The 27,740-nt window shown below is 40.6% G+C and overlaps 5 protein-coding genes and 3 non-coding genes across 12 annotated transcripts; 3 read left to right on the forward strand and 5 right to left on the reverse strand.

Moving 5' to 3' along the window:
• Window positions 1-920: 920 nt before the first annotated feature.
• On the reverse strand, window positions 921-992 carry Trnat-ugu. Its single transcript has one exon. It is a non-coding gene; the product is annotated as a tRNA-Thr (tRNA).
• A 4,788-nt stretch (window positions 993-5,780) lies between these two features.
• On the forward strand, window positions 5,781-5,852 carry Trnat-ugu. Its single transcript has one exon. It is a non-coding gene; the product is annotated as a tRNA-Thr (tRNA).
• Window positions 5,853-6,297: 445 nt separating this feature from the next.
• Trnat-ugu lies at window positions 6,298-6,369 on the reverse strand. Its single transcript has one exon. It is a non-coding gene; the product is annotated as a tRNA-Thr (tRNA).
• A 293-nt stretch (window positions 6,370-6,662) lies between these two features.
• LOC6608671 (SET and MYND domain-containing protein 4) lies at window positions 6,663-9,152 on the forward strand. Its single transcript, XM_002033364.2, has 6 exons — window positions 6,663-7,077; window positions 7,143-7,206; window positions 7,286-7,417; window positions 7,473-7,820; window positions 7,878-8,120; window positions 8,186-9,152. The coding sequence occupies exons 1-6, from the start codon at window positions 6,753-6,755 to the stop codon at window positions 9,054-9,056; spliced, it is 1,983 nt and encodes a 660-aa protein (XP_002033400.1). The 5' UTR covers window positions 6,663-6,752; the 3' UTR covers window positions 9,057-9,152.
• Window positions 9,153-9,479: 327 nt separating this feature from the next.
• Window positions 9,480-10,422, reverse strand: LOC6608672 (integumentary mucin C.1). 2 transcript variants are annotated; one of them, XM_002033365.2, is made up of 2 exons: window positions 9,844-10,422; window positions 9,480-9,779 (listed from the first exon to the last, which is right to left on the reverse strand). In XM_002033365.2, exons 1-2 carry the CDS (start codon window positions 10,370-10,372, stop codon window positions 9,634-9,636), a joined length of 675 nt encoding a protein of 224 aa, XP_002033401.2. In that variant the 5' UTR covers window positions 10,373-10,422; the 3' UTR covers window positions 9,480-9,633. The 2 variants fall into 2 exon arrangements, with proteins under 2 accessions (XP_002033401.2, XP_032570834.1); XM_032714943.1 differs by having other exon boundaries at window positions 9,486-9,779; window positions 9,832-10,420.
• Window positions 10,423-10,748: 326 nt separating this feature from the next.
• On the reverse strand, window positions 10,749-11,639 carry LOC6608673 (coiled-coil domain-containing protein 80). The gene is made up of 2 exons (XM_002033366.2): window positions 11,071-11,639; window positions 10,749-10,982 (listed from the first exon to the last, which is right to left on the reverse strand). Exons 1-2 carry the CDS (start codon window positions 11,402-11,404, stop codon window positions 10,831-10,833), a joined length of 486 nt encoding a protein of 161 aa, XP_002033402.1. The 5' UTR covers window positions 11,405-11,639; the 3' UTR covers window positions 10,749-10,830.
• A 496-nt stretch (window positions 11,640-12,135) lies between these two features.
• LOC6608674 (aquaporin) lies at window positions 12,136-27,255 on the reverse strand. Of its 4 annotated transcripts, none has more exons than XM_032714941.1 (6): window positions 27,123-27,255; window positions 26,678-26,843; window positions 19,104-19,282; window positions 13,618-13,971; window positions 13,414-13,560; window positions 12,600-12,768 (listed from the first exon to the last, which is right to left on the reverse strand). In XM_032714941.1, exons 2-6 carry the CDS (start codon window positions 26,691-26,693, stop codon window positions 12,649-12,651), a joined length of 816 nt encoding a protein of 271 aa, XP_032570832.1. In that variant the 5' UTR covers window positions 26,694-26,843; window positions 27,123-27,255; the 3' UTR covers window positions 12,600-12,648. The 4 variants fall into 4 exon arrangements, with proteins under 4 accessions (XP_032570833.1, XP_032570832.1, XP_032570831.1 ...); XM_032714940.1 differs by having other exon boundaries at window positions 26,678-27,025; XM_032714942.1 differs by lacking the exon at window positions 12,600-12,768 and adding an exon at window positions 12,136-12,254 and having other exon boundaries at window positions 26,678-27,253.
• LOC6608675 (C-type lectin 37Db) lies at window positions 15,522-16,352 on the forward strand. The gene is made up of 2 exons (XM_002033368.2): window positions 15,522-15,632; window positions 15,694-16,352. The coding sequence occupies exons 1-2, from the start codon at window positions 15,564-15,566 to the stop codon at window positions 16,321-16,323; spliced, it is 699 nt and encodes a 232-aa protein (XP_002033404.2). The 5' UTR covers window positions 15,522-15,563; the 3' UTR covers window positions 16,324-16,352.
• Window positions 27,256-27,740: the final 485 nt, after the last annotated feature.

Below are 27,740 nucleotides of genomic sequence, written 5' to 3' on the forward strand. Positions count from 1 at the left end.
TGCCTTGGGTTTCCCTCGCTTTTCCGAGAATAAGATTGAGTCGGGATTTGGGATCGGCTCTGTAATTGAGGATGAGGTCGGGGCCAAAGGCCAGGCCAAACATTATAAACTCGAACATTTTGTGGCACTTGAAAAATTGAAAAACCGAGGGAGAGCCCAGTTTTTCGTAATTTATGCCAAGTGGATGAGATTTCAATGGCCGAACAAGTAGCCGCTTGCAACCTCAATTAAAACCGAATTTATGCCACCATAAAGAAAACATTGCGTCGCGCTACCTGGACGCACTTTCCACTGCCGATCCTCGTTTTTTCCATGTTTCCTTAGAGGTGTGCGTGTCCATGGAGCATTTCCAAGATCGCGAGACGACATAAATTGTCTCATCAGCTAAAGAGCAATGGGAGCGGAACTTGATCGCGTTTTTGGAGCGCCTAAAAGTCCTTGCTCAGGTGACAGGTGCTCTCGATTTAGGGCAACGCGCTAATTTAGTGTGCACATTGCGCAGGGAAATGAAGAATTTTAACAGAAGAAGAAGAAGGTTTAAACTAAGGGTTACTATCACGCAACCCCATTAAAACATAGTTCCCTGTGAGGTAATTCTATTATGGTTTTACATAAGAATAGAGCATGGGGTTAACAAAACATTATGTATCTTAAAGGTGGACTCAATATCACATGTGTATAAAAAGGCAGATATCTATCTTATAGGTTGCCCTCAATGGCTTGAAATCGACAATCCACGCAGTTATTAAAGATACTTAACATATTAGTAAATCAATTGGTTCTAATCGTAGAAGGCTTCATATCTATAAATGTCATAAAATCTTGCTATTTGTACTATTTTCACATGAAGATCACAGTTCACAATGCTTCCAAAAAAGTGGAACTCCCACGCAACCCCAGTGCTACCTGGAGCAGTTGGATGCCTCCTGTGAGGATTGAACTCACGACCCCTGGTTTACAAGACCAGTGCTCTGCCACTGAGCTAAAGAGGCCCGCGTTTTTAGCGCGCCCCAGAAGCGAATTTCAGCCGCTGGGTGAGAGCTTGGCTTGCACCGTACGGTTGCTATATCTTTGTATCTGCTCGAAGAACACAAAAGATAGCTGTCGCAGAACAAGAACATATGTTGACACAGTTGGAGCTGCTCTCGTTCTTGTTCCATTGCTGTCATCGAGCTGATAAATGCTTTCAAAGGCAATTAAGAGAAATGGCAGTGGAAAGGTGGAGTGAATTGGAGATGGAGGCACAAGGTCAGGCCGACCGGATATTAATTTCACAAAAATTACACACATTCAGCGGATAATCAACATTAAGATCGGCTCTTGGGCGCTGCGCTTCAGTGGCCCATGACAATTAGGGTCAAAAGAAAGAAAATTCGGCAGCCTGTTCACCTGTTGCCAAGGTGGAGCCATTAGGGCCTCCCTGAAAGCCCAGTCGACATGCTTGATGAGCAAATATTTTCACATCATCATTTTGATTACCACGCATCTGCGAGATACACACTGCACATATATACGGCTTGTGTTGAGTGCAGTTCGATTTCAGTTTCGAGGCAGCAGTGCGTGCAAAATGGATCAACGATCTTTGCGCTCCGCTACCAGCCGTAAAATCAACTGCGGTTCGGGTCGGAACTATTCCCCAGAAACTACGATCGATTAGGTTCCATATGTTGACCCTAAAATCGAAGATCTTACACACACTCACGCACAGCAGGACCGGGCCAGGAAAAGACGAGCAACTGTCGCGTGCTGAGTTGTAAATTTTAACAGCTGCTCTTAATGTGTCGGGGGATAGATAAATTGCCTAAAATTACCCAAGGTGCCCAAATTGCCAACAAATCGCATTAAAACGAGCACAGCTAAACCGCAAAAAGGATTTGCTATAGGCATTAAGCTGACTAATACTCCCCGTCTCTGTTTTTTGTTACCAATCAATCCGAAAAGTGTCAGGCCATAACAATGGGCACAAAAAAATTGGGTAAAAAATTGCCTGATTTAGTGTAAAATTGCTGGAAAAAGAGACGCCAGAGAGAAATATGAGGCTAATACGCGCTGACAGGCAAAGGACATTACATCAATGGCACCGTCGTCATTAGCATCCCAAAAAAGGATCGCAGACAAAAAGCTGCATATAACCAAGGGGGGAGGGGGTTGTTGTAGAGGGATTCCGCTCGAGGCAATTCGTCACAGTCTGTCACTTCGCATCCTCAACCCCTCGCACCAATCAATCTCAGGTTGTAACTGTATTACGAACGGCTGCTGGATGTAACAGCTTATGATCCCGACCTAAATCGAGATCCTGCGCATGCGCCACGTGCCTTTGCCGCTCTCCCCCTTTTTCCCATTCCCTTTTGGCCATCTGCCGCCGCCGACGCCGCTGCTCTTCATCGCAATTGGGATTTTCAACCCCCTCATCGGCTTGAAAATTCATTTCATTTAGCTTTTGTTTTCCACTTGAGCTGAAGCACTTTCCATTGTTTGCCTTTGTAAACACACACATTGCAGTGCATTTTGGTTCGTGTTTTGCTTTCTTTTCGTCTATTTTTTATTATTTTTAGTTTTTAATTAATTTGAACTGATTTCGGTCTGAAGAGTTTTCCACGCAATGCGTTTACACTAATGGAACTCAAATTGAATTAAGGCTTTTTTTGTGCACTTCCATTGACCCTAGCGACATTTTCAGCGAAGAAAGAGGGGAACTCATGTGGAGAAGAGGGTTATTGGTTGATCGGGAAACGCATAAAGAAGTCAGAAATCACTGGGAAGAAAATTCTCGCGAAGAAAATGTTTGTACTTCCATTGAAATGCAGCCGAAAGAGTTGAATGAAAATTCAAGCAGAGTATTTAATTGAAATTTGATTCCTTCCGTTGATGGACAAGTGACGGCTCAGGAAAAAGTACAATGAAAGGCACATTTGAAAAACCCCAAATCAATGAGTGTTGATTGAAAATCTGAGTGAATAGTGCCATGCCGATTTCAATCACACATGTCCTATTGACTTTATCGTTTGGAAAGAATTGCATAGCACTGCCCGCCCTAAAATTGAATTCAAATCTCATGTTCCAACACTTTTCCCAGAAAAACAAAGTTAAACCAATATTTTATTTCCATCTAATCTTTAAGTCAGCATTGACTTTATTGTCACAAATTTGTTGAAGCAGGGTCTTCGGTGTGATTTACCTTCGCTCAAATCATTAAAGATTAAGATGAGACAAGAAAAAACTAAATGGTCCAGATCATCGACTATAAAATACCCATTACTCACATAGTAAGAGTGCAAAGGAGAAATTTCAAAATTTGGTGGGCTTACAGAAATAAAAAAAAACTAAAATTAAAAGGAATAAAAACATTTTTCAAAGGGATTTTGCAGGGAGTTGCAAGCGGTTGGAATCCCACCTCATTGAGAATACAAAATGTCAACTAATCTATTTTGCCCTTTAGCCCAACTAATAAAGGGTAAATAATCTTACAAATCAGCCAAATATGTATATCGGCCGAAAACAACTTGATTCCGATCACTTTGGACCTTAATTTATTTAAATGCTTATCCGATCGTTCAAAATTAATTAAGTGGCACACTTTAATTTGCATAAAAACCAACTTGGCACATAAACAACGAATAAGACCTAGCTGGCAATCAAGTACAAGATCCAAAAAATCCATTTTCAAGACTTTTCAGACAATGGCCAAAATGCAAAAGTCTGTTATAAATTATTTATGACGTTTTCCAAATGTCAACAGCCAAATGCGTCGCCCACCAAATGACATTTGACGGCAATTGAAATACATGTGGCTTAGGAGAGAAAAATGGTTTTTAATTATTTTAGCAGCGTTTTTTTTTCTGGTGACAAACTGAGGCAGGAAGGTGCTCAGCCTGGCTTAAACACAATTTAGTTACTGCAATTAATTTCGGTTTTATTTGATTGTTGTCTGCGAACGGGCTGTGAGTTTTCAGTGCAAATCAAGTTGACATGAATACCTGAAAACAAAACTCAGACAAATGCACAAAGTTAACAAAAGCAGACATACAAAATGCGAAACGGAAGTTTAGTATATTGCAAAATAAAAAAACTCAAATGCACAATGCAAAAGAGTGCTTAGTTTATGTAAGCCGATGGGTTGAATACCCTTTGGAAATATCAATTCATCATTTGCTTAATTTTGTACATTCTTATTGTGACAAATCTTTCAAAACTTACTTTATTGAATGTAAAATGTATTGTACTTATCAATAAGTATATTTATTAGAAGTCGTCATAATGTAAAGCAATGCCATCAAAAATCAATTTTCGAGTCAATAGCTGGTATTAACAAACAATTGACAAATATTGAATGTGTAAAAGGAGAAGGCAAACAAACTGGATGTTCTCCCAAAAGTGTTTGGCGACAATGAACCCCATAGAAGGGTATAAAAACAAACAAAAAACGCAAATGCAACGGAAGTTTGATAAAACATATGTGTGTGAGCGACCGAGAGGCATAAAGAATAAAAAAGTTGGGCTAGGGAAGAGGAAATAACAAAATACACTGTAATTAACGGGCGGCTCTTAACAAAGAAGGGAGTTGGGGGGATGCATCATTTATTCCGCATGAATTTGCATTCGCATTGGCCAGTTGCAGGGGCAAACCAGGGTCAAAAACTGGACGAAAGCGATTCGAAGTGCATTGAAAAATCCAGAAATGCAGTGCCACTATGACGGGGTGATTAGGGGTTGCAACTTTGAGGATGCAACTCTCGCAGAGTGATAAATATTTTGCGCCTGGGATGACAGCCCATAAACATTGCGATTACGACTATTGACAATGTTCAATCAGGACCACACGGGGCATCCTTTGAGTGGCTCTACTGTACTACAAGCTGCTGTGCGTACAAGTGACAGCTGCCGATCCGCTGTAAGCCCTGATGATTACATTGTTTTTGACATAGACACAGACATAGACCACCCCTTCATTCCGCCATGATTGATGATTGATGACAGAGACGAGATGTACGAGCTGTCATGTCCAGTTGTCATCCATAAATGTGTACTTTACAACACTACTGCCTGGAATCGCTTAACTCAGAGAGAGGGATCTCTTTAAAAAAAGGGGTTACAAATGCGCAAAGTCAAAAGCGGGGCGCTATTCAACAGCTTAAAGAAATTTGCATACTTGTATAGCATAATGTGCACCCTTACCATAGGTATTGGGTTTCGCTTTCCTTTGCACATAATGAATTTTCACGGCGGGACACCCCGAAAAAGGCGGTTCGAATTTTTACCAAAGTGGGCGTTGTAATGTTGACACTGTAATTTACGCATTTCACCTTTTCTTTAACGCATTTGCATACAGTTTAAATGCCAAAGGGCTTAGCAAAGGTAATTCGATATGGGAAACATTTTTGAACATCGAAGTACAGTTGTGTCTTGGGCAAATGTGCAGTGAAGTTCAGTTGCAGCCCAGTGACACAATTTTGTGTTGCATCTACCACTTCCCACGTCAATTCTTCTCATTTTACCCATAACAAATTGCGGCTCGTAGTTGCACACCCGCAACTCTCTTTGAACTTCCACTTGTCTTCATTAGCCATAGAAGTATAGCAGCTTGCTGTTCCCTCAAGTGTCGCGATGCCAGATAAGGGCAACATTCATTTCCTTTGTCATGGAGCTAATTTCTCAAAGTACTCGGCAATTATAATTACAACTTTTTGAACTACCCGCGCCAAGTAATCGTTGGCAGACAACAACAATGCTAGCGCTCGGCTCTTGTTTCAAGTTACTTATTTGCCAGCCGCCTTGCTCAAGCCTCTTTAGCTCAGTGGCAGAGCACTGGTCTTGTAAACCAGGGGTCGTGAGTTCAATCCTCACAGGAGGCAATTATGAAAACCTACTGGCTTTTTTTTTTACTAATTTTACGTTGCTATTTATGTTTTTGATATATATTTCGTATGCTAATACTTTAGTTGTTGAATAAAATTTTTCGTTTAAAAAATAGTTTAGAAGGATATTGTTTTAGAATATAGTTTGAGTATATTAAAGTTAACATATACTAAATATTAAAAAGATGTAAATACATATAGTTTCTTGAAAATATAATTTTTGTATCTTCGTTAGGACATCCATTTCTTGCGCCTTGCCAAATTGTTTTACTTATTAAAATTAAATTTATGATCATTACTTATTTTTAAAAGTGGTTCTTATTAGTGGTACTAAAAAAAATCGCAGTTAATTCATTATGTATGAAGCCTTGATCCACGAAGTCTACAAAAACAACAAAATAAAGGACAGGTACGAACGAAGTCAAATATTCAGATTTCCATCTGCCTCCTGTGAGGATTGAACTCACGACCCCTGGTTTACAAGACCAGTGCTCTGCCACTGAGCTAAAGAGGCGAACAACCCGCTGTTGCCAAAAATCTCATTTGGCACTTTGCAATTTTCTTGCTAATTTAGTTGCCCATTTTAGAATGATTTCTAATTAATCTTAAATGCTTTTCCTTGTTCGGTAAATTCATCCCAACCCAACAACTTTGTTAGTAAACAAACGCGGGCGTTCTCTGCTCTCATCATTTTTCGCCGCTTTCTCAATTTCTCTTTGGCACACTCTCTTCTTCTAAAAATAAAGTCCCCAAAAATGCTGTCTTTATACCACACGCTGTAGTCGAATTTTCCCGATATACCCATTCAGTTCATCTGCAGTTTTCTTGCCGAGAGTACAGAAATAATTCTGAAAGTCCATAAACTTGCATAATTTAAAGGTGAAAAATATAGCTAAAATGAAAACTCCACTTAGCCAGAAGACAGGCTTCTTTGCCGAATACTATCTGAAGCTTAAGGATCAGGCTGGTCCAAATTGCGAGTCGGACATAGCTAAGTTATCAGCGTGCAAGAGCGATGAGGAGCGAGTGGCCTATGTGGAAAAGTTGCCCTGGGTGCAGGCGGGGGATGCCAACCTGGTGGTGAACCAGGAGTTCGGCGGAAAGAACGCTTCTCTGGCGGCGGAGATCAAGGAGCGGGCCACCGCTGCATTTAAGGCTAAGAAGTGGCTGGAAGCCATGGTGCTCTATACCAGAAGCTATGTGGCTCTGCCCAGTGAAAATGGTGAGTGGTTGGCACATTCTTATTAATTTATTTATTTTAAACACACGTTTTTGGTTCTTCTTCAGTGGCGGAGATACGTGTTGTTTTAGCCAATCGCTCAGCTACCTTGTATCACATGCAGAAATATCAGTAAGTAGTTTAGGAAAATTTATTTATAAGAATTTGAGATTTTCATTTATACAATTCTAAAATACATATGCGCTTCCAGAGAGTGCCTGATTGATATAATGAGAGCCCTAGATCTATGTTATCCCAAAGATTTGATCTATAAGCTGTACGAACGACAGGCCCGTTGCTACATGGCCCTTAAGGACTATCCCCACACCATTGATTCATTCAAGTAAGACTTGTTAGCTTTTAAAACGTATCCCATAACCACATAATTATTACCAAAGAAAGTGCATCACCGCCATGGATGACTCCACACTGGCCTCTGACAAGCGTGCTAAGCTGAACTTGGATGCCATGACCATGATTAAGATGCTGCAAAACGATCCACGCACTGCCAAGCAGGAGGCCAAGCAGCAAAAGCAGAAGATAGCTTTGGATCTGGCCAAGCCAGTCAAGTTGGAGAATGAGTTCGTGAGTCCTCTGGTGAGAATTGACAGCAATCGACAGGAGGGTCGGTTTGCCAGAGCCTCAGCCGATGTAAAGCCAGGCGAGGAGCTCTTAGTGGAGCGACCTTTTGTCTCTGTGCTGCTGGAGAAGTTTGCCAAAACGCACTGCGAGAACTGCTTCATGAGGTATTACAACATCCGTTAATACCTTAAAATATTTAAAACCTTCCATATCTTGTCTAGAACTGTGGTTCCTGTGGCATGTCCCCGTTGCGCTGATGTACTATATTGTTCGGAGCAATGTCGTGAGGAGGCCTCTAAGAAGTATCACAAGTACGAGTGTGGGATAGTGCCCATTATCTGGAGATCGGGTGCATCCATTAACAATCACATCGCTTTGAGGATCATTGCCAGCAAGCCCTTGGATTATTTCCTCAAGCTGAAACCCACTATTGATGAGCAGCTGACCCCTGAACAGCTTATCAGGTGTGTTTATTTATTTAAGATCATACGTTTAAATAAACCTATTCCTTAATTTAATTTTTTTTCAGCCTGCCCAAGGATGACTTCCGAAGAGTGGCTCAACTGGAGAGGCATCAGGGTGAACGTCAGCCATCCAACTTCTTTCAGCACGTCCTGATGGCCCGTTTCCTAACCCATTGTCTACGGGCAGGGGGCTATTTTGGATCGGAGCCCAAGCCCGATGAGGTGTCAATCATTTGCTCCCTGGTACTGCGCAGTCTGCAGTTCATCCAGTTCAACACCCACGAGGTGGCAGAGCTCCATAAGTTTAGTTCCTCCGGACGTGAGAAGTCCATCTTCATAGGCGGCGCCATCTATCCCACTCTGGCCCTGTTCAACCACTCTTGTGATCCTGGCGTGGTGCGATACTTCCGCGGCACCACCATTCATATCAACAGTGTCCGACCCATCGAAGCAGGATTACCGATTAATGAGAACTACGGACCGATGTACACCCAGGACGAGCGCTCCGAGCGCCAGGCGCGTTTAAAGGAGCTCTACTGGTTCGAATGCTCTTGCGATGCCTGTATTGACAATTGGCCCAAGTTTGATGATCTTCCTCGGGATGTGATTCGTTTCCGCTGCGATGCACCGAACAATTGCTCCGCGGTAATTGAAGTGCCACCCAGCTGCAACGACTTCATGGTCAAGTGTGTCACCTGTGGCGAGATAACCAACATCCTGAAGGGCCTAAAGGTAATGCAGGATACCGAGATGATGACGCGCACAGCCAAGAGGCTGTACGAAACAGGGGAATACTCCAAGGCGCTGCCCAAGTTTATTGATCTTATCAGGATTATGTATGAAGTTCTGGCTCCTCCTTTTCCCGACTTCTGCGAGAGCCAACAGCACCTCAAGGATTGCTTCCTCAATTTGGGTAATGTCTATACTTTGGATTAGCTAGGATTCTTTAATAATTGATTTAAACATTGTTTTGCTACTGAGTTTAATTTGCAAAAATACATAATGAAAAATTCTGCAGAATCACGCTCCTAACAATATTCCCATCTGAGGGCATTATTGTTTCTTAAAGCGGTTTTACTCCAGTTAATATGACCTATTAAGCAAATAGAAGAAAATGGGAAATGTTCTTCGAAAATGCGAGACATGCACTTTTTGGCGCCATCGAGAGTTTGGTGGACAAACCAAGTTTTTGTCAGGGTTAGTGTCTTAGCTAACTATAAATATATACATATGCGATTTGGCACGTTCCTACGCTATAAATATTCTAGTAAAAATTGCTTAATTTATTTATGCAGTAATTAATATTTTATAGCATTTTAAACAATATTTCAACATTAATTAACAAGTATGAAAAATATTTAAACGTGTTATTTTCTGAACTTTGTCTTAAATTTTCGAGAATAAATTATTAAAACCTTTTCTTTGTTCGACACCCTATGCAACAATTTCTTTATTACAGAAATGTACAGTTTATATTTAATTTCAATGTTAGGGCAACTTCTAAAGTTATTATTTAATACTCATAGAAATTCGGAGATATCCATCGAGCATAATCGTACCACGAACACCGTCCTCGGTGAACTTTACTGCATCCGGCGATTCTGTTATGATCGTAGTAGCAGCAGCGGTAACAAATTGTCATCGGACGCCAACCCACTCCTGCAATTTAAAAATTACACAAATGATGAATTTGATTCTTTACCATACATACCATAACAATCACTTCTGTACTCCTGCTGATTTCTCAGATAACATTTTACTGCCGGATTGCCATTGTTCCAGATCCAGGAGTTTGTGGGAGAATAAGAAGGTATCCCTGAGGTCGAGGGTCGCACGTAGGGAGGTCCGTAAGTCGGATATATTGGATCTCCTTGTGTTGTGGAAGCTGTTGTGGCTTCCGTCGTTGTAGTTGTGGAGGGTTCTAGTGCTGTAGTTGTGGTGATTGCTGTTGTTGTTGATGGGATGTTCTTTGTTGTTAAAGTTGTATAACTGGGTTCGGTTGTCGAAGTGGTGTATATTTCTGTTGTTGTAGTTGTGGCAGGCTCGGTTGTTGAGGATGTGGAAGTGGTCTCAGTTGTTGTAGTTGTCAAGGACTCTTCTGTTGGCTCCTCTGTTAAAGTGGTCGTTACAGGAGCTTCTGTGGTCGTCGTTGTTATAGAAGGCGGAGGTGGATAGATGGGAACTTCTGGCTTTGTATCCTGAGCCCACGTTGCAGTCGCGATGAAGAACACGCAAATAATAGCGGACTTCATTTTAAGCGTGATGTGTTGACGTGAGCGGATTGAATCGTGTACTGAAACTGAGTAGCTTGTGCTTGGGTTTTAGCTACAGAGCTGCAGTCATTAACACAGTAACAACCGACCCACACGCAAAAGGTGAGGGCTGATAACAGAACAGTAGGAAGACAGAAAAACCCAACGCCAAGTAATTTCATAAAAATAAGATGCTGGCACTTAAAAATGTTTGGTTGAGTAAATAAATGAATTTGAAAAGTAAGTGCAAGTATTGCTAACCAAACCAAAAAAAAATGTTTTATTTCCGGCGCTCTGCCCTTTGCAAAAATATATATTTTTGAGAACTTCAAATTTGACCGATTAACAATCCCAATAGTGAATAGAAGTCTTGTGCTTTTAAAACGCTCAACCTATATAATAACTGGTTGCACAACAGCATTTCACTGTTTTTATTTCTGTTCCTGCTTAATTTCTTTTTACAATACTTGTTTCCAATTTACGTGTACTTTCAGTTTGCTATAATCATACCGCACACAAGGCCCTTGGTGAAGCTTACTACATTCGGTGATATGGCTGTCGTAGTAGTAGCAGCAGCGATAACAAGCGGCCCTCGGTGGGACTGGCCAGCCTGCAAATTGAAAAGCAAACAGATGAAATGTGATTCACCCAAGGTCCGTCCCCCTTCATCATCTCGTCGGAATTCCCATCGCACTTACAAGTATTATACTCCATTTGATTTCTCAGAAAGCATCTTTCTAGCGGTTGCATCCACACCCCAGGAATCTCGGTTGTCCGAGTGGGTTGTTCAAAGGGAGGCCTTTGTGTGGTTGAAGTCCTGATCTGTTCCGTTGTTGTAGTGGTTGTGGTATGTTCCGTTGTTGTAGTTGTCGTGGACTTTGTTGTAGAAGTTCTTGTGGCATCTGTTGTTGTTGTTGTCGTGGGCTCCGTTGGCCTAACATCTTCTGGTGGCTCTGGTATAACATCCTGAGCCCAAATGCCTCCCAACAGAAAACAGAACCAAAACAGTGAAATTACTTTGCCGCAATACATTTTTTAGCGAGCGGTGTTAACGGGAGCTGATTAGCTTAAATACTAAAACAGATCCTCAGCTTCGATGTTTAGCTAGTCTTTAGCTACCAAAGAGCTTAGGACTGATAACAGAAACCAATCGACAGAGAGGCTTTAGATGCTCAAATAATGCTACAAAATGAGCGGTTGAGCAAGCACGCTGAATATTTTGAGCAGTGGGTTCGGAAAATGCTTATCAGAATTTAAGGCTAAAATGGCATTTTGGATCGCTGCAATTACTTGCGGGTTGGTAAGCACGCATGCGCAACCTACCTTGTAACACTTTATAATTCGACTTTTCGTCTTTATAACCTGGCGTATAGCAAATAAAGTGAGTAAGAGTAGTTGAAAATTATGGTTGAAAATAAAATTGTGATTTAAGAAGAGTAAAGAAGTTTTATTTCGGCGGTACTATTATCTGCAGGAAGAAAACAATTACAAAATTCGGTAGAATAATTTTACATTACGCTGCTTTTAGCGCCCTCTAGTGTTAGGCATTGACATTTTAAAATTCCTTATTTAAAAGAAAAAGGTTTGTTTCTCGGCTAACTGCGTGTAACATACATTTATATATGTAGAAAATAAGTAAATTCAAATGAAAAACAAACCGACCAAATATAAACATAAAAAAATAAATAAAAAGTAAAAGAATGTGGTTTTTAATGTTCAACAAGTTTTCATAAAGGGCCCGCCCGTATTCATTAACACAATACTTATTAAGAATATTTTATTGTTAATAAAACTATGTCAAAATATTTTGTGTTCTTTTAATGATCGTAAATGGTAATGGCATAGTTAAGCGTCCTTTTCGTCCATGATGCTAAAATCAAACCTGAAAATAATTAACAGTTTAAAATACCGGTGGAATATTGAAAGAAATAAAAACCCAAAAAGAGAACCAAAATACCTTAATATCCTAATTAATACACGTATCGAGATCCAAGTTATGTTTGTGTGAGCACGCAGTACATCATCAGTAGTATGCAAAGGATTGAAAATGCGAACCAAGCCATTACAGGGATTCTGAGGGCATCTAGTGACCACAATGATTCATGACCTTGAAATGGGTTACAGCCCTTCTTAAGCTGAAATGTATACATTAGCATCCGCACAGAAAGATACCCAGGACACGGCTCAACGCCCGCTTTATACTTATTGCAAAACCAAGCGATTTCCATTGAATGATCTCCTTCCAAATCACGGAAAACTATACTCAATTTCCCGAATTAGTTTATTTCCGAAAGCAGCATAGGTCTAAACTTCATAGTTATTATAAATGTCACCAAATGATTGCCAGTGATGTATTGGTAAGCCCAAATGCTAGCATCAAATTCCAGATTTCTGGACTTAATTAAATAAGATTTATACCAGTTGCTTTAAGAATGGCGTACAAGTAAAAATAGTAATTATAAATAGTAACTAATAGTAACTGATGACGATTGACAATGAGTGAAGCCCCAGGACATTCAGACAAAAATGAACATTTGTATTTTCTTTATATTTTTTTATTACACATAGTCATAATACAATTCGCAGGTGCTCAGCAAGTGGCGATCAACAGCGTAGGTAATCCACCTGTTCGCCGATTTGGAAAATGATTTCCCAGTACAATTTAGTTAAGCTTCAATACAGTTTTCCTTCGATTCGCGTAATGATGATGTGCATATAATTTAGCTTAAAATTACTCAAATACAATATTGCATATTTTAAAGTGCTGGCTTCGCGGTACAACTAAACGATACATTTGCTTTCTTATTGTTTAAAAAATAAAATGGTACAATTGCGTTGAAAATTCAGCTTGGTTGTGATGGTGGAGCAAACCTAAACTACGAGAAATTTCGGCAAACGAATTCGATGTGAACCTGATTTAATGGAAAGCGAATGTGTGATGGGAATGGAAAGCAGGTGCGGACATTTACAAAAATACATATATGGTATTCGGCCACTGTCTAGAAGTCGTACGAGTCGGTCTCATCATCGCCCTTGCGTACCTTGAAGATTAACCTGTAGATGATTCCGGCCAGCAGGCCGCCGGCAATGGGACCCACCCAGTAAACCCAGTGATAGGTCCAGACGCCCTGCACTACGGCGGGACCAAAGGACCGGGCGGGATTCATGCTGGCACCGCTCAGTTTGATCTGTAAATGGTACACTTGTTAACCTACAGACGGAGAACTCCCTCACTTCGTACTCACTGCACACAAATGGCCAGCGGCGATGGCCAAGCCAACAGCCAGTGGCGCTGATCCCTTGATATCCTGGCGTCCAGGATCCGAAACAGCCTTGACCACGAAAACCAAAATAAAGGTGATCAGCGCCTCGATGAGCACCGCCTGTCCACAGTTCAGGGTGGGATCAAAGGAGGACACGCCCAGTTCGCCACCAGCCACTCCATCGAGTGCCACCTTGATCACAGCCGCTCCAGCAATGGCGCCCACGCATTGGACGATGATGTAGAAGGCAGCCTTCAGAATGCTGATCTCTCCAACGATCAGGAATCCAAGGGTGACCGCCGGATTAATGTGGCAGCCACTGAGGTGGCCCAAGCCCTGTAGAGAACAAAATAAAAGGATATTTAGGAATATATTTATGTTTATGAGTGAGTAATCCAAAACGGATAACGTTTTAGACATGATTATTAAAGTATTAAGATCAAATTCAATTTATTAACTTTAAGTTTCTTAGAAGCCCAAATCAAGGAGGTTAAGGCGAACATAATGAAGATAATGGCCTATCTCCAGCTGCATCGGGGCTGGCAAACGTCGAGTTGACAACGCAACATCTTAACCATCTTCGCTCGAAGTTTGCCCTTTGCCATGAAGCTGATTGTGCGATTTTCCGAATTTTCCATTGCACAATATCGTTGCATATCGAACTGCCAGCGGATACAAGCAATTTGTCAGACGTGAGATGCACTCGAGTGCATTTATTGTGTTTAGCGTGTCTGCAAAGTTCAGGTCGAGCTGGCTGGAAAGTAAAAGTGATTCGGGGTTCTGTTGAGTCATTGCCCGTGAAGAGGTCACATGGAACCACTTAAATGGAAATCGCATCGCATCTCATCGCATCGCATCGTATTGGATTGGATTGGATCAAGTGTTATGAATGGAGCCCGAAACGCACTGCTCACTCTGCGCCCAAGGTCGATGTGCAGGCTTCTATGTTTGATATCTCTTTCCAGCCGTGTTTCTGTACGGTTTGGTGATACGAATTCGATTTCGATATGGATTTCGCGGTTCGCAGTTCGCATTGGCCGCACGGCCAATGTCGTGCGTCGCATTGCGTTTAATTAATAAATGCGCAAAAAAAAAAAACCAAGCGTGTTGGCTGTTCGGCCACAAAACGCTAATTACAAATGCCGCCAAGAGCAAGTTCGAGTCGCGTTTTGCGGCCCAAACGGCGGCAATAGGCCACAAATCCGAGCAGCCACTACAACTCGAACAACTTCTTGACATTTTGGTTATGCGCATGCGTGCAGCGCAATTTAGACTTCGTCTGTAATACTAAGTTGCCGCCTTTGCTGCTGCCACTCAGCCTGACCTAATCGCTTGGATCTAAAGTTTTTAGCCACAATGGTTTAGGCCTATTGTTCTCGACTCAATGCCTCCACTCGTCTAAGCTGCACACACTCGAAGAGTCGTGAAATTAATCAAATTTATTGTCGAGCCCGACACCCATAATTAAATTTAATATATGCAACGAAAGCAATCGCGATCGACGGACGGACCGGCTGCATGTGAAAACCGCGAATGACGGACTGACTGAACTTAGACGTGAGTCATCGATGAAATATGTCTATAATCGAGTTAGGCCTATGTGATTACGCTGCGAGCTTATTACGCATTTCGAATGGGTTAATTACGCTATGACTTTTTTGTTCTAAGCGACTCCTGCCAAACTAATTAAACATTTTAAAATAGATTTTTCATTTTTATGACACCTTGCATTATGTTTTTCTGTGTATGCAGTTAACTATACCCACATGCTGCGCAAAGCGATAAGGCGTACATGGGTACTATCTCTTATCATGCAGCGTCAGATTTTCTGTTTCTTTCTTGGATTGCTTTCTAATATTTTTGCTTTCGATGCATTTAAGTCAGTCTGTTTTTGCCACTCGGTTTTAAAAGTTCTCAGAGTCGCAGCAATGCAAAAATCTATTATATTTTTGGTAATCTCGTTGTGCCTGGGTTCAAGTTATTCAACAACCTGCAAAGTAAGTGGAGTAGAGAAGCGGTTTGGAAATGCTATATACTTGAATTCACATCTCTTCCCAGGGCGATGAATGCGATTCCCAGTGTGCTGCATATTGCTACGGGGTCTTGAATCCCTGCATGGCGAACCTGGGCACTTTGCAACGAAGGATTGAAGCCTGTGAATCGGCTGTTACAATAGCGAGAATAGCCCTAAATGACCGAAGACTGGACAACTTTGGCACTTCAATGAACTTACAGCTGGAAAAGCAAAATACTTCGCAACTACTGCTGACACACGGTACACCAATGGCCAGAAAACTGGAAAAAAATGACACTTTTCAACAACTGGGAAGCAAATACTACTACATCGAAAAGGAACAAAAGCTAAACTGGCACGATGCTTTGGATAAATGCCGCAAAATGGGTGGCCATCTGACCAGTCTGCAAAGTCAGCAGGAATTGGATGGATTCAATAGCCAACTTAATGGCCTGAATCGCTACTGGATCGACGTGACCAGTCAGTTCAACGAAAGTGAATTCGTGTCTGTAACCAAAGGATCGAAGGCAAATTTTTTGAGTTGGGCTGAGGGTGAACCCACAAAAGATGGAAAGTGTGTGGATATCAGAACATTCAACGGAAAAACTACCATGAACGATAACGCATGTTCTGCCAATCTATTTTTTATTTGCGAAAAATCTTTTGAAATATAAAACCAAAATATTTATCTCTTTTAAGTTAATAGTAGTTTTTGAATTCTGACATATAACACATGGTTTATAGAGGAAATTAGTATAAGGTATATTGGGATACGACTTTATTTACGAATATACATATAATCCTATATGAACTGACCACTTTTTCATTATTTTGTGTCAGCACTCTCCATGCTCTCAAGGTTTTCCATTGGCTACAAAAAGTCTGGCAAGACTCTTCCCCCGATCGCGATATATATATATGTACACATACGATATAGAGATCGATTGGCTTACGCATGTGCAGTGGAAACCGAAGCTCGACATTTACGCTTAAATCATATTTTATGGCTTTTCAGCTGAAAATCGAATGCTAACTTGTTTGTTTCGTTCTGCTTTTCAGCGGCATTTTGGCGATTGTTGTTGTGTTCTGCTTGTTGGCCAATTCAATTCAAGTTCGCATCGGGCCAAAGCCAAAGTCGAAGTCGAAGTCGAAGTTTGTTCAACCAACTCGATTCGATTGCGATCGCGATCGCGAATTGAAAACAAAAACGTGAACGTTGCACGCACCAAGTTAACTTGTTTTTCTTTTGTTTATTTGGCTTAACTACGTCTGCATAATTAAAGCCAGATAATGGGCATGTTAAGAATAAACTTCATTGAACTATGCATTTAATTCAGAACTTAATTTTATTACTGATGATACCATTAAACAATTGTCGGTACATAGTTTGTTAGTATTTGTTCTGTAAAATTAAGCTTTAATTTCAGCAGCAAGTAATTTTCCTATACTAAAACAATGTGTTTAATTGAAGCCCCTAATAAAAGCCAATCCCTCTAGCTGAATTTTCGATAACAATCGGTTAACATGACATGACAATTTACAACCCACATTCAAATCGGTTAATATGAATTTTTCCATGCACGTACACAATTGTTGTTTGCTATTTTCTCTAAGCTTTTTCAGCTGCATTAAATTTCATTTTCTTTGATTAACTTCCTCTTTGCCGCCTTTCGAGCGATCGCCGCATGCAAACTGAATACAAATGTGGATCTTCTAGAGATTTGCATTTGAAGTGCCGATCTCGAGGGGTAACTCAATAGCCCAAGCAGATGCCTTGTAATATCGTATTTCTTGACTTGTTTCTAGCACTATTACTGGACTAGCAATTCCACGGCGCTCGATCGCCGGCAATTAGCACGTTTTCCAATTTGACGCCACGCGTCTTGCTCCATTGAACACCTTTGGCAGTGCCTTTTGGTTCGGCGATGGCGATAAGGATGGCGATGACGAACGAGCATTGTCGTCACACTTGCTGGCGAAATTGGCAATGCATATGAATACCTGGGCTTTTCTTGGGCTCGAGCGGAGCCAATCGATCGCCACTGCAAGTCATGGTAATGTGGAAAGGCTGAAAAGTCTGCCGCTTGTGGCAAGCACATAACGGATCTGTTCACGTGATTCGGCTGGCGACGGGCAACTAATTTGCCACTAATAACGAATGTGTTGCAAATGTTTTCGTGTTTTCCGCGGGAAAATGACAGAAACAAGCATCCATTATGCTGCCAATATTGCTAATTGATTTCATTGTGCAAATTATCAACGCTTTCAATTTGATTATTAACTTGCAACTTTTCAGTCGTAAGCGCTTTCAGTTGGCCAAGCCATATTAGTCATACGACATGTAAGACCAGTATGCATAAATATATCTAGCGCCCAACGTGGGGCACAAAGAAATGGATACTTTTTACTTGCTTAGATTATGTAGCAGAAGTAATCGACCTTCTTAGGTAGAGCTCTTTTAATACAGATAGTTGTTCTTCAAATTACCACTTGCGTTGATTAATAGTCATGCAAAGATGAAAATCAAACCGAAGAATTTCCCATTCATACTGGCCAAGCTAATGAGACAGGAATCTAAAAATAGAAGCCCATAGAAGCCTTTTCGTGTTCTTGATGGATTCGGTTCGTTGAGCTTGACTTTTGTAGTGCCATAAATCGAATAAATCGAATGCAAAGCACAGATTGCTTTAAATGCTAAGGCACAGCATAGCGTAATTAAACGCATAATAATCTAATTGCATATTTTGCGTGTTGATTAATGTTAATTGCCAGCGCAGACGCTTTTGCTGCGAGCGCGCATTTATTATCCGCACTGCGAGTGTGCGTTTGTAAATCTGTCAATTTTCTAAATTACATTCGCACGCAGTCTTGAGTTTTGAGTTCTGAGTTTTCAGTTCGGTGTTTTGAGCGGCAACCGGCAAGCTCGAGCTGCATTCGCTGGCCATTTGTTTTTTTTTCTAATTTTTTTTTTTATATATGGCGGGCCCGCGATGTTGTCGCTTTTAAATGCCAATGTCTCTTGGCCAAAAACGCTGCGTTTGTGAATGAGCCGAAAGTGTAACGCGGCGGTGGCGTGTCCTTGAAAATGCCCGCCGATCGGCGCACGCACCGCGGACTTCTGGCCTGAAATCTCCGACTTGGCCAGCAGATCTCAAATCTCGAATCTGCAGCTCGATGCGTTCTCTTTGTATGAATGTTCTGTATTGGGCTTGTTAGGGTGGACCCAAGATTCACAAGAAAAACTTATGAAAATGTTAATAGAATTTTGAATTTGTTTTTGAAAATGGCATAAACATAACGAATTTAAAACTAACAACTTTAAAGCATTGTCATTTGAATGTAACTTCTAGTAAGCTTGGCCTAAAAATTAATCATACGCCCTGTTGAGCTTCGATCTTTGAGCTTCCGAACGACTTTGGTCCATCCCAGCTGCAATTTATGTGCGTATAGTTACCTGGGCGATGGTGGCCACCGTCAAGCCAAAGGTGAATGCGATTTGTGGTACACTTCCGCTCGTCGTGCTGCCAACGCCGACGAAGATCAAGAAAAATGTGCCCACCAGTTCGCCGAGCAGCATGCGCCAGATTTTCTTGTTCTCGGTTATGTCGGCAACGCCAACGAATTTCGACATTTCTGCAAATGGAAAATACAGACCAAACAGATTAGTAATCGCAACGAATCGCCGAAGTCAGAGATCGCAAAAACAGTTGATTGATACTTGCGCAGCGCATGCCAAATCATTATTAATTATTACTTTTTGTCAGCTTATTGTCCGTTTAATGCAATTCTTAGTCAATAAAGTCGCAACGGAAAACTCAAAAACAAACCACTGGGGAAAAATCAGCAAGCTAATTAGAATATAATTAATTTCATATCTTTTTTTTCGAATTTGCAGTAAACTTAAATGTGTTTTTGTATTTTAATTTAAAATTTAATTGCAGTTTACACAAGGCAACTGAAAATATAAGGTATTCGACGTTTTTATGTGACGTTGTAGGCAATAAAAAAGCTTGTAAATCTGCACGTTTTGCGCAATTACGTCAAATAAGTTCTAGTGAAATTTCAAACCTCATTTTGTTGAAATGCCTAAGCTAGATTTATATAAACAAAGCGAAGTGCATTGAAAAATGCCTAAGTAGCATAATTCACGCTTCACATTGTTTACCCTTTGTTCAAACTATTTACGCCTTGCACCGTCTGTTCAAACAATTTGCATCGATTGATTAATTAATTTGTTTAATAGCACTCTGGTGTTTGCTTCCTGACAAAAGCCTTTCATTTGTCATTATTGCCCGTGCCAGGCGTCGTTGGGTGCTAATGAGTGGGTGTTAATTAATTGTCCTAGCAAATATTTGCGAAAGTAGCCCTCACTGCGATTGCAATGCCAATAAAACTACTTATAGGCATGATGCATGCCTTTTAATTTAAAATAAAATTTAAAATAAGTGCAGCTTATCAACGTAGCCAAAAAAAGTGGCTACTAACCCTGTTACTTAAGCCGCATTTAAATAGAAATATTTTTATGGCCTGCCACTCGACCAAAACATCACATTAAGTGATGAACACACAACGCCTCTTTTTCAGCTGATAAGTAAGGCGATGTTATCGCCAGGTTCGCACACTTCGCTTAATACGGCAATAATCTGGCGTCCCATGACTCTGAATGTCAGCGATAGTGGCAGTGGCAAGGAAAACCCCATAAACATCTCGGTGTCAGCAAACAGTTGGGTTTTGCCACTGGCATCGGTTCAAAAAATTCAAAAACGATTGATAACTGCACTGTGCTCTTAAAATTCAATTGGAGTACGTTGGGTGAAAATATCAAATGGTCAACCAGACCAGCAGGACAACGTGATCTGAATGAGCGGAGATCCCCGAGGAATTCCCCCGATCAAAATGCCAGGAAACCCATAAATAACTTGAGCTGACACAGTAACTAGTTATATTTTTGGCGTCACTTTTTATCGAAATAGAAATAGTAACTGATACTGAGCGATACAAGCGAGGACTTATGTGGTGTCTAACTGCCTTTAAAAGTGACAGTAAATTTAAGAAATCAGTTATCACTATTTCGGTCTAAATATTTTAAGCCCAGGAAGTGGCCATTAGAGAATATTAGAAGCAATAACCATTTTATCAAGTGAAATACGATAGACGCGACACACTGGTGGGCGCTGGTACGCCCACACAAGTTCGTAAATAATATTGGAAAATGAAACCAGATCGACCTGTTGACAAGAATCGCAATTGGCCAAAACTCAATTAGCATAAGAGTGCAAAATTTATGGTCTATTTGCATCGAATGTTTGTTTGATTCAGGCGGTGTGTTCTCTCTATGTTAATTTGCCGAGACAAAACAAATGTAAATTGAATTTAATTAAAGATAACGAAATGTCAAACATAATTACACGATCATTGTGGGACGAACAAACACAAATTATTGCCGAACTGAGCGTCTCCGTTTGACAATCAATCAATGCGGCGAGCAGGGGAAATTAATAACTTCATCTGCCAGATATTAATCATGGCAATTGAATTGAAGATTGAGATTCAAGTTCAATGTAACCCCGGCATCATTAATAAGCAATTTGTGGGGCTTTCATTAAGGTATTGGGACGTGGCACTTGGCACTTGGCTCGAACGCTGTTAGCCAGTTTAGTTGACACTCAGATTGGCAGTAAGTTTGGGACGAATTCTACAAATAGGAACATCGTTGGGGGCTGACTAACGCCCTGCAATCAGTTCTATAATTGATGGGCTTTATATCTTGGTGTTGCTAACTCAACAGGTCTCCATAAAGATAAAGTAGAGGCTGCTGCCTGAAAATAAACCTTATCTCTGACGTTTGCCCAACTTAATCTAAATGGCCCGTGTGTGCGATTTGCTTTGGGCCTTAGCAACCTTCGTAGGCCTTCTTGTCAAATCCTTGGGAGATTTCGGCTAATGCTCAACAACACACATCTTGATTTTGCCATTGAAAGTGGTCTGAAGAAAATAACTTGGCCCGGCCACAATAACACATTAAAAATTGTATTAACAAAAAGAGAAAAAAATCATAATAACAACAATTACACACAATAGTCATCAATTGGAAGGTGAGGGCGTGACGACGTCGAGGCTTTCGGCTGGATTTTGTGTGTGTGTTTAAGCAAAAAAACAAATAGACATAAAAACAATCCGTCAGCAAGGCCAGCCGAGATACATTTGCGAAATGAAGATTTATCTCTGTTAATTTCGCCTTTAATTTGTCGAATACAATTTGATATTGTTCAAAATGAATGGTAATTAATTTAATTAGTGAGAAAAGTTATGCTCGCTATGGCTCGTTGAATTCTAAGTAAATGCCTAAAAGGTGTGTTCTAAATAAACTCGAGCTCTTGGGACCACTTCATCAATTTTTCCAGCCCATCAATCAGAACACGACATTGTCATTGGCATTGCCATCGACACGAAATTAATTAATGGCGGGGAACACATCAAAAGTAAACTTGCTTCGCTATCGCAAATGGAAACATAAACAACCAAGTACGCGTACATAAAACATTAAATTTCTATAGAATCGCAAAACTCCCGCAGTATGCGTAATATTTAAGAGCTCCTAAATCGTTCTGTCGTCTTTTGGGCCATCAAGCAGTTGGCCGGGAATCGCCTGACCCACATACCAAAATGTACCAGTATTCTTAAATACCACTTGTATGCATCTTTACCACACATTTCGTTTTGATTGCTTCGTCCCGTTTGAGATTTTTTTTTGCAATGCCAGGCGGAAATTTGAAATTCAAAGCAGGTAAAGCGTGGATTCGTTTCGGGCTTTGTGTCACTTTGTTTTCTTTCTCTTCTGCTTCCGTGTTTGAATTAAAAATAAAAAGTTTATAAACAAAATACGGCGAAAATTTATTATTCGTGCTGGAAGTGATTGAAATCGCTTGTCGACTGATTTTCATACTCAATATTTTACGCAATATTTTTAAAATTTATTTGGACGTTAGGGTTCTTAAAATTTACTATACTTACTTTATATATTATTATTATTGTTTTATAACCTTTTTACGTTTTATAAACTTTTATCTGAAACGTAAGCACTTCCATTATTCGACCAGCCGATCTTAAAATAAGGGCATAGAGAATTCGTTACGCCGCTGAAACCCACAACTTCCATTATAATGTCAAGGTCGCTGCGCTTTTCCCAACCCCATGGGCTAAAGAATCGTTCTTAACTAGCAGGTTTGATAAATCACGATCTGTAGTGGCCACATTTCCTACCACTGAGAAATTTCACTTTCGCCTTTTCAGAACCTTCCCCACGATTTAAGTGGCCACCGTAGTATTCAACTATTTCGCAATGTGCGAGATATCATCTTCAATTCGCTGCCAAGTACTTTCAGTCCAACGATTTATGGCTATTGCCTGAACTGACTGAATTGCTGAACGATAAGATACCAGGTGAGTCAGGTGAGCTGGCTGCTCCCAGATAGCCAGACGGTTTTGGATCCCCATCTACGGTTTGAGGTGGCTAGCCTGCATATAATTACGGTGTTATTAGAGGCACCGGGGCACTGGGAATCGTTGAGGTCCCAGACCCAAATATAGTAATCTACATTGTGTCCGAATCGGAATCTATGCCAAGTTGGCCTGGAGAGTCATGTGCATGTCTGGACCCCGGGAAAAGCGGGATGCACTTCCCCATAAACTCGATGTTGCCGCGGATGTCCGCTCGACATGGTCTTCCACCTGTGCTCACATCCTGAGCAGACACTGAGAGATATAGGGGTAGATTCCAGAAGGGAAAGTATCTAGTACGTGGTAAAACTATCATATAATAATTCTGAATAACACCATTCGCTTTTAACGATAGGGTTGCCCTTTTTCATATGAGCAGCTATTTATTGTATGAACCAGCATTTGCGAGTACACTTTTCTCTCAGTGCCTCTTGTGTCCAACCTTGGCTGAAGCGAAAATCAAAGTGTGGGCTAGTGGTGGAGCACACGTGCCCATGAATAGAGGCCAAGTCAAAGGCTTGGCTCTTCGGAAGCCGCTCCCAAGTCCTGGCCACGAATCACTTGGCTGGTTATGTTGATTGGCAAACTGGGGTTGGGTCAGCCCATGACTTATCTGCGTATTATTAGAACATGAGCAATGTCATCGCCTGTCGCCTTTTCTCACCTCGTTTTGCTTACCCCCAAACTCATTAATGTCATCCTGGCACGCAATTTTGGCATAAGTTTCATAATTTATGGCCATTTCTGCTCATATGTTTCCCAATCATTCAAAATGAGATGGGAACTGAAGAAAATGGCTGAATGGCATAAGGGATTCTCCAGAACTTGCTTAATGGCTTATGATAGTTTTTGAGGCGTATCAAGTGGTAATTTTCTTGACTGACGTCACTTGGACACGTGTGCAATTATAATCGACAAGAAAGTTGAATAAATTAGTGAAGTTTTAAGACTTTGTTTGGAACGCATGAACAAAGGACTAAAAGGGAGTGTCTTAAGTAATGTTTATTGGGTTGTATAAATTTACAAGCCTTATTCCTTAACCACAAATTCAAAATTATGTTATTCTCGTTCATCTGAAGTTAATGCCAAAGCACTGGGCATTAATTTCGCATCTGTAAGTGCAAAACAAAAGGTTCTGGCATATTGTTTTCAATCCATTTTTTCGTCTACAACAATTAATCAATTTAATCGGATTATTAATTTCGGCTTTGCGCAACTCTTGGGCACTTTTGTTCGGCAAGGTGATGATTTTATTAATAACAGTCGCGTGAAAGATCGAAACCTGTTCGCTGGCTATTAAAATCGTTATAAATTAATTAGTCAGATGGGCAGGGACTATTCAGTTTTCGTTTGCTCATTTGCTGTGCGGGAGGAGTACGTTCAAACTCACTTATTATCTTTATGGGCTTTTGCTCCAAGCGAATTTATGTCGCTTAACTCGTTTACAATGCACCATAAATCAGAGGCAATTTATTGGGGTTTGTGGTTTATGACTAACTTTGGAAGTTTGTCAATTAATGGCGATAATTTAAGACGACACGATAGGGAAAATCGGGAGACTGAAAGGCTGTTTTTCAGGCAAATAATTGATGGCTTTTTAAAAGGCAACAAAGTTATATTTCTTTCGGATTGCATTTTAAATTTGCAAAGGAGGCAATTTGAATACCCAAGCGGACTAAATTTTCGGTTGGCATACAGTCAATTCTACATCAAATCTACAGATATATGAACATTCAAATTTTTTCCGTAAATTTAATTGATCGTTACGTGAATCAAAAACTTTCCATGGGAAACGAACATCTTCGCTACTGTGCATCTCAATGGCAGCTTATTATCTTATTTATAAGCTATCCGATTAACAAACAAGTTGATCTTCCATTGAGAACTGAGCTCGCTTGGCTGGAATTAAGTTACTGGGGATGTTAGTGCACTAACTGTGCTAAATGTCTAAATGTTCTGCGGTCGTACCAAAACCACTTCCTGGCCTTAAGTGTGCTACTGTTTTAAATGCCAATTTCACCGTGATGTCATGTCAACTCCGCGCACGATTATTACTGTAATTTTGTTATATCTGCGAATCCGCAGCTACTAACGTCAGGTGGAAGTCTATCTATATATATATATAGTATATATATATATGTATATAAACTGTTGTTGGTCCAAGATGACAACGCATTGAATTATGAGGCGGGGAAGACGACGTTAAGCGAAAGAGGGATATCAAATTAGCCATACGTTTGTACAATAATTTGCAGAATTTCAGCGCCAAAGGGCCGCGAATTTCTCACGCACCTCACTCGACCATTTTTAAACGCTTACTGGTCTAAAAGTTCCACTCGAGCCAAGTTAAGTGAACGTATTTAATATCCAAATCAAATATTGAGCCCTGTATTTAAGCACTTGATCAAATAGATGCTCAGGCGTTGACATTAATTAGCTGGAATCGAGAATTCTTGGCTGGCAAATGAGTATTCAGTGCCAGGTAAATATTATGGCCATTATCACAACGATATCGGCGGAACAGGCGGCGAAAATGACGCCAGAGATGGGCTTTAATTTTGCTTAGCAAACAGAGAATGCAATTAGGTTTTTAATTAATTGGCTCTTGAGACCGCACAAATAAAAGTTCCTATTTATTTGGCTCTTAGGCTGCTTTTCTTCAGTTCATTCACTTGACTTGACTCGGTTCGGTGTGGTTTTATTGCTTTCGTTGGGGAGTCATCAACATCATCATCGCATAGATTGCCTCGACCGGAGTTTCCTAGCTAAGTTTTCTCCTATCTATCTTTTTTTCTTTCGAGGCTTTTCTGTCATGCAAACTTTCAGTTACAGAAATCATCATCAATCGCCACGGAAGCTAAATCAAAGCAACAAAAAACTACGTCTAACTATAAAAAAATAACTCGGGGCTAATTTGCTGTCTTTGTCATGCTGCGCCAGAGAAATTATTGAAAACCAATCATCTCGTTATCGTTATCGACAGGCGCGCTACGCTTTAATTCGCCCAACCACACAAAAAAAAAATTGAAAAAAGATGATTTATCAAAACATCTTTCGATGGCTTATTAAAGTTGATTAATTGTGAAGGAATGATTAATTTAATGCAAATTTTGGGTTACTGTTTGTTTGCTTCGAAAGTGAAATCCAAAGTGCGGACTTATTTTCCAATAAACAAAATGCGTGCTTAATTAAATTAAAAGTAGATTTTTTTTTTAAAATTGTATCCATTACAAATTTTATGGTTTAGTTTTAATCGTTTTAATTTTATGTAAGATAACATAAGGATTCATACACTCGCATTAGGAAATTGCAAACGATTTCGGACAATAGTTTTGGAAATTATACACCCACATTTGTTTGTTATATTATTCAAGAGAAAGAGGAAAGCCCCGAAAGAGTGGGATTAACTTTCGCACAAAACCATAACAATTTGCCGCACTCTCGCCCCCAATTTTGCTCGCAATTAACCTTCGCACACACGCATACGCATAGTTCGCATTCTGCAGCCTCCAATCGCCAATCACTCACCTGTTTTCTCGACCATTTTGCTGTCTTCTGTCTTCGGTCTTCTGGCTGCGGTCTACTGTCTTCTGGGGGCTGCCACTTGAGATTTTTGGCAAGCGTGGGGGGTTTCGATGCGAACTTGTGCTTTGCTTTCGTTTTCAAAGCGTGCTTTTTGCCTTATTGCTTTTTGCTGCGGGTAAAAGTGAGTTAGCGCGCACTCGAATCGAACTGAATTGTGCCAATAGTTTTTTGTGGCCGAAATATAATTGTTAAGGTTAAGAGTCTTGAGGTTGCACAATTGTCTGCCACTTGACCACACGGAGTCGAATATGGGCGGAAAGCGGCGTTTGTTGTCAATTGAATTTCACTGGGCTACAATATTTTCAGATTTCCATTCGAAATGGGAAAGCGCAACGTGCAATAACTCGATTTTATTATTATTATTATTATTATCGCCAATTAAACTAACCGCTCCGAACTCGATTTCCTTTCTTTGGATTTTCGAAACTGCCGCTTTTCTTTCTCTCGCAGTTTGTACTGTAGTGCTGTAGTGTTCAAAAAGCTGTGCTACCACGTTCGCTGCTCGAGCGCAAATAAGCGTTGCCAACGCTGCGACTGTAACTGATATACTCTCTGCCGCGGTCGCCGTCGCGGTCGGCGTCGCAGTCGCGTCGGCGTCGCTGCCACAGTCAGATTTTTTAGTTTTGGGGCTTGGCCATCGCGGAGCTCCACTTGTCCCCCACTTGGATACCAAAGGATCTAAGCTCGGATGACTTAATCGAATGGGGGCGCGAACATGTGGCTTTTGATGGCTCTGTTTTGCCAAAGTGAGTTGTTAGCCAAATACTAAATCCCTTCGAAAATAGCTCTCATTTAGTTCTGAATGAAATTAGGCAGTATGATTTGTAATTGTAATTGTTTAAAACAAAAGTATGAGTAATGATTTGCGTCTACCCCATAACACCAAACATTTTCCAGTCATGGTGTTATCAGCTAACCGTTACTAATGATATATGGAATCTCCCCCAAAGTTATTCTATAACCAATTGGCATAACATCGGTTTAAGTCAACTGTTTCATATCCGAA

The sequence above is a fragment of the Drosophila sechellia genome, chromosome 2R (genome assembly GCF_004382195.2).
Source record: "Drosophila sechellia strain sech25 chromosome 2R, ASM438219v1, whole genome shotgun sequence".
Lineage (NCBI taxonomy): Eukaryota > Metazoa > Arthropoda > Insecta > Diptera > Drosophilidae > Drosophila > Drosophila sechellia.

Excerpts from the sequence above, each read along its gene's own strand:
- LOC6608671 (XM_002033364.2), top strand. The coding sequence starts at position 6,753 with ATGAAAACTCCACTTAGCCAGAAGACAGGCTTCTTTGCCGAATACTAT. Across the intron at positions 7,078-7,142 it reads GGCTCTGCCCAGTGAAAATG|TGGCGGAGATACGTGTTGTT; the intron begins GTGAGTGGTTGG and ends GTTCTTCTTCAG. Across the intron at positions 7,207-7,285 it reads TATCACATGCAGAAATATCA|AGAGTGCCTGATTGATATAA; the intron begins GTAAGTAGTTTA and ends ATGCGCTTCCAG.
- LOC6608672 (XM_032714943.1), bottom strand. The coding sequence starts at position 10,372 with ATGAAGTCCGCTATTATTTGCGTGTTCTTCATCGCGACTGCAACGTGG. Across the intron at positions 9,780-9,831 it reads GTACAGAAGTGATTGTTATG|GAGTGGGTTGGCGTCCGATG; the intron begins GTATGTATGGTA and ends TTTAAATTGCAG.
- LOC6608673 (XM_002033366.2), bottom strand. The coding sequence starts at position 11,404 with ATGTATTGCGGCAAAGTAATTTCACTGTTTTGGTTCTGTTTTCTGTTG. Across the intron at positions 10,983-11,070 it reads TCAAATGGAGTATAATACTT|GCTGGCCAGTCCCACCGAGG; the intron begins GTAAGTGCGATG and ends TTCAATTTGCAG.
- LOC6608675 (XM_002033368.2), top strand. The coding sequence starts at position 15,564 with ATGCAAAAATCTATTATATTTTTGGTAATCTCGTTGTGCCTGGGTTCA. Across the intron at positions 15,633-15,693 it reads GTTATTCAACAACCTGCAAA|GGCGATGAATGCGATTCCCA; the intron begins GTAAGTGGAGTA and ends ATCTCTTCCCAG.
- LOC6608674 (XM_032714941.1), bottom strand. Across the intron at positions 13,972-19,103 it reads CGGTGGCCACCATCGCCCAG|GGCTTGGGCCACCTCAGTGG; the intron begins GTAACTATACGC and ends TGTTCTCTACAG. Across the intron at positions 13,561-13,617 it reads CCGCTGGCCATTTGTGTGCA|ATCAAACTGAGCGGTGCCAG; the intron begins GTGAGTACGAAG and ends TACCATTTACAG.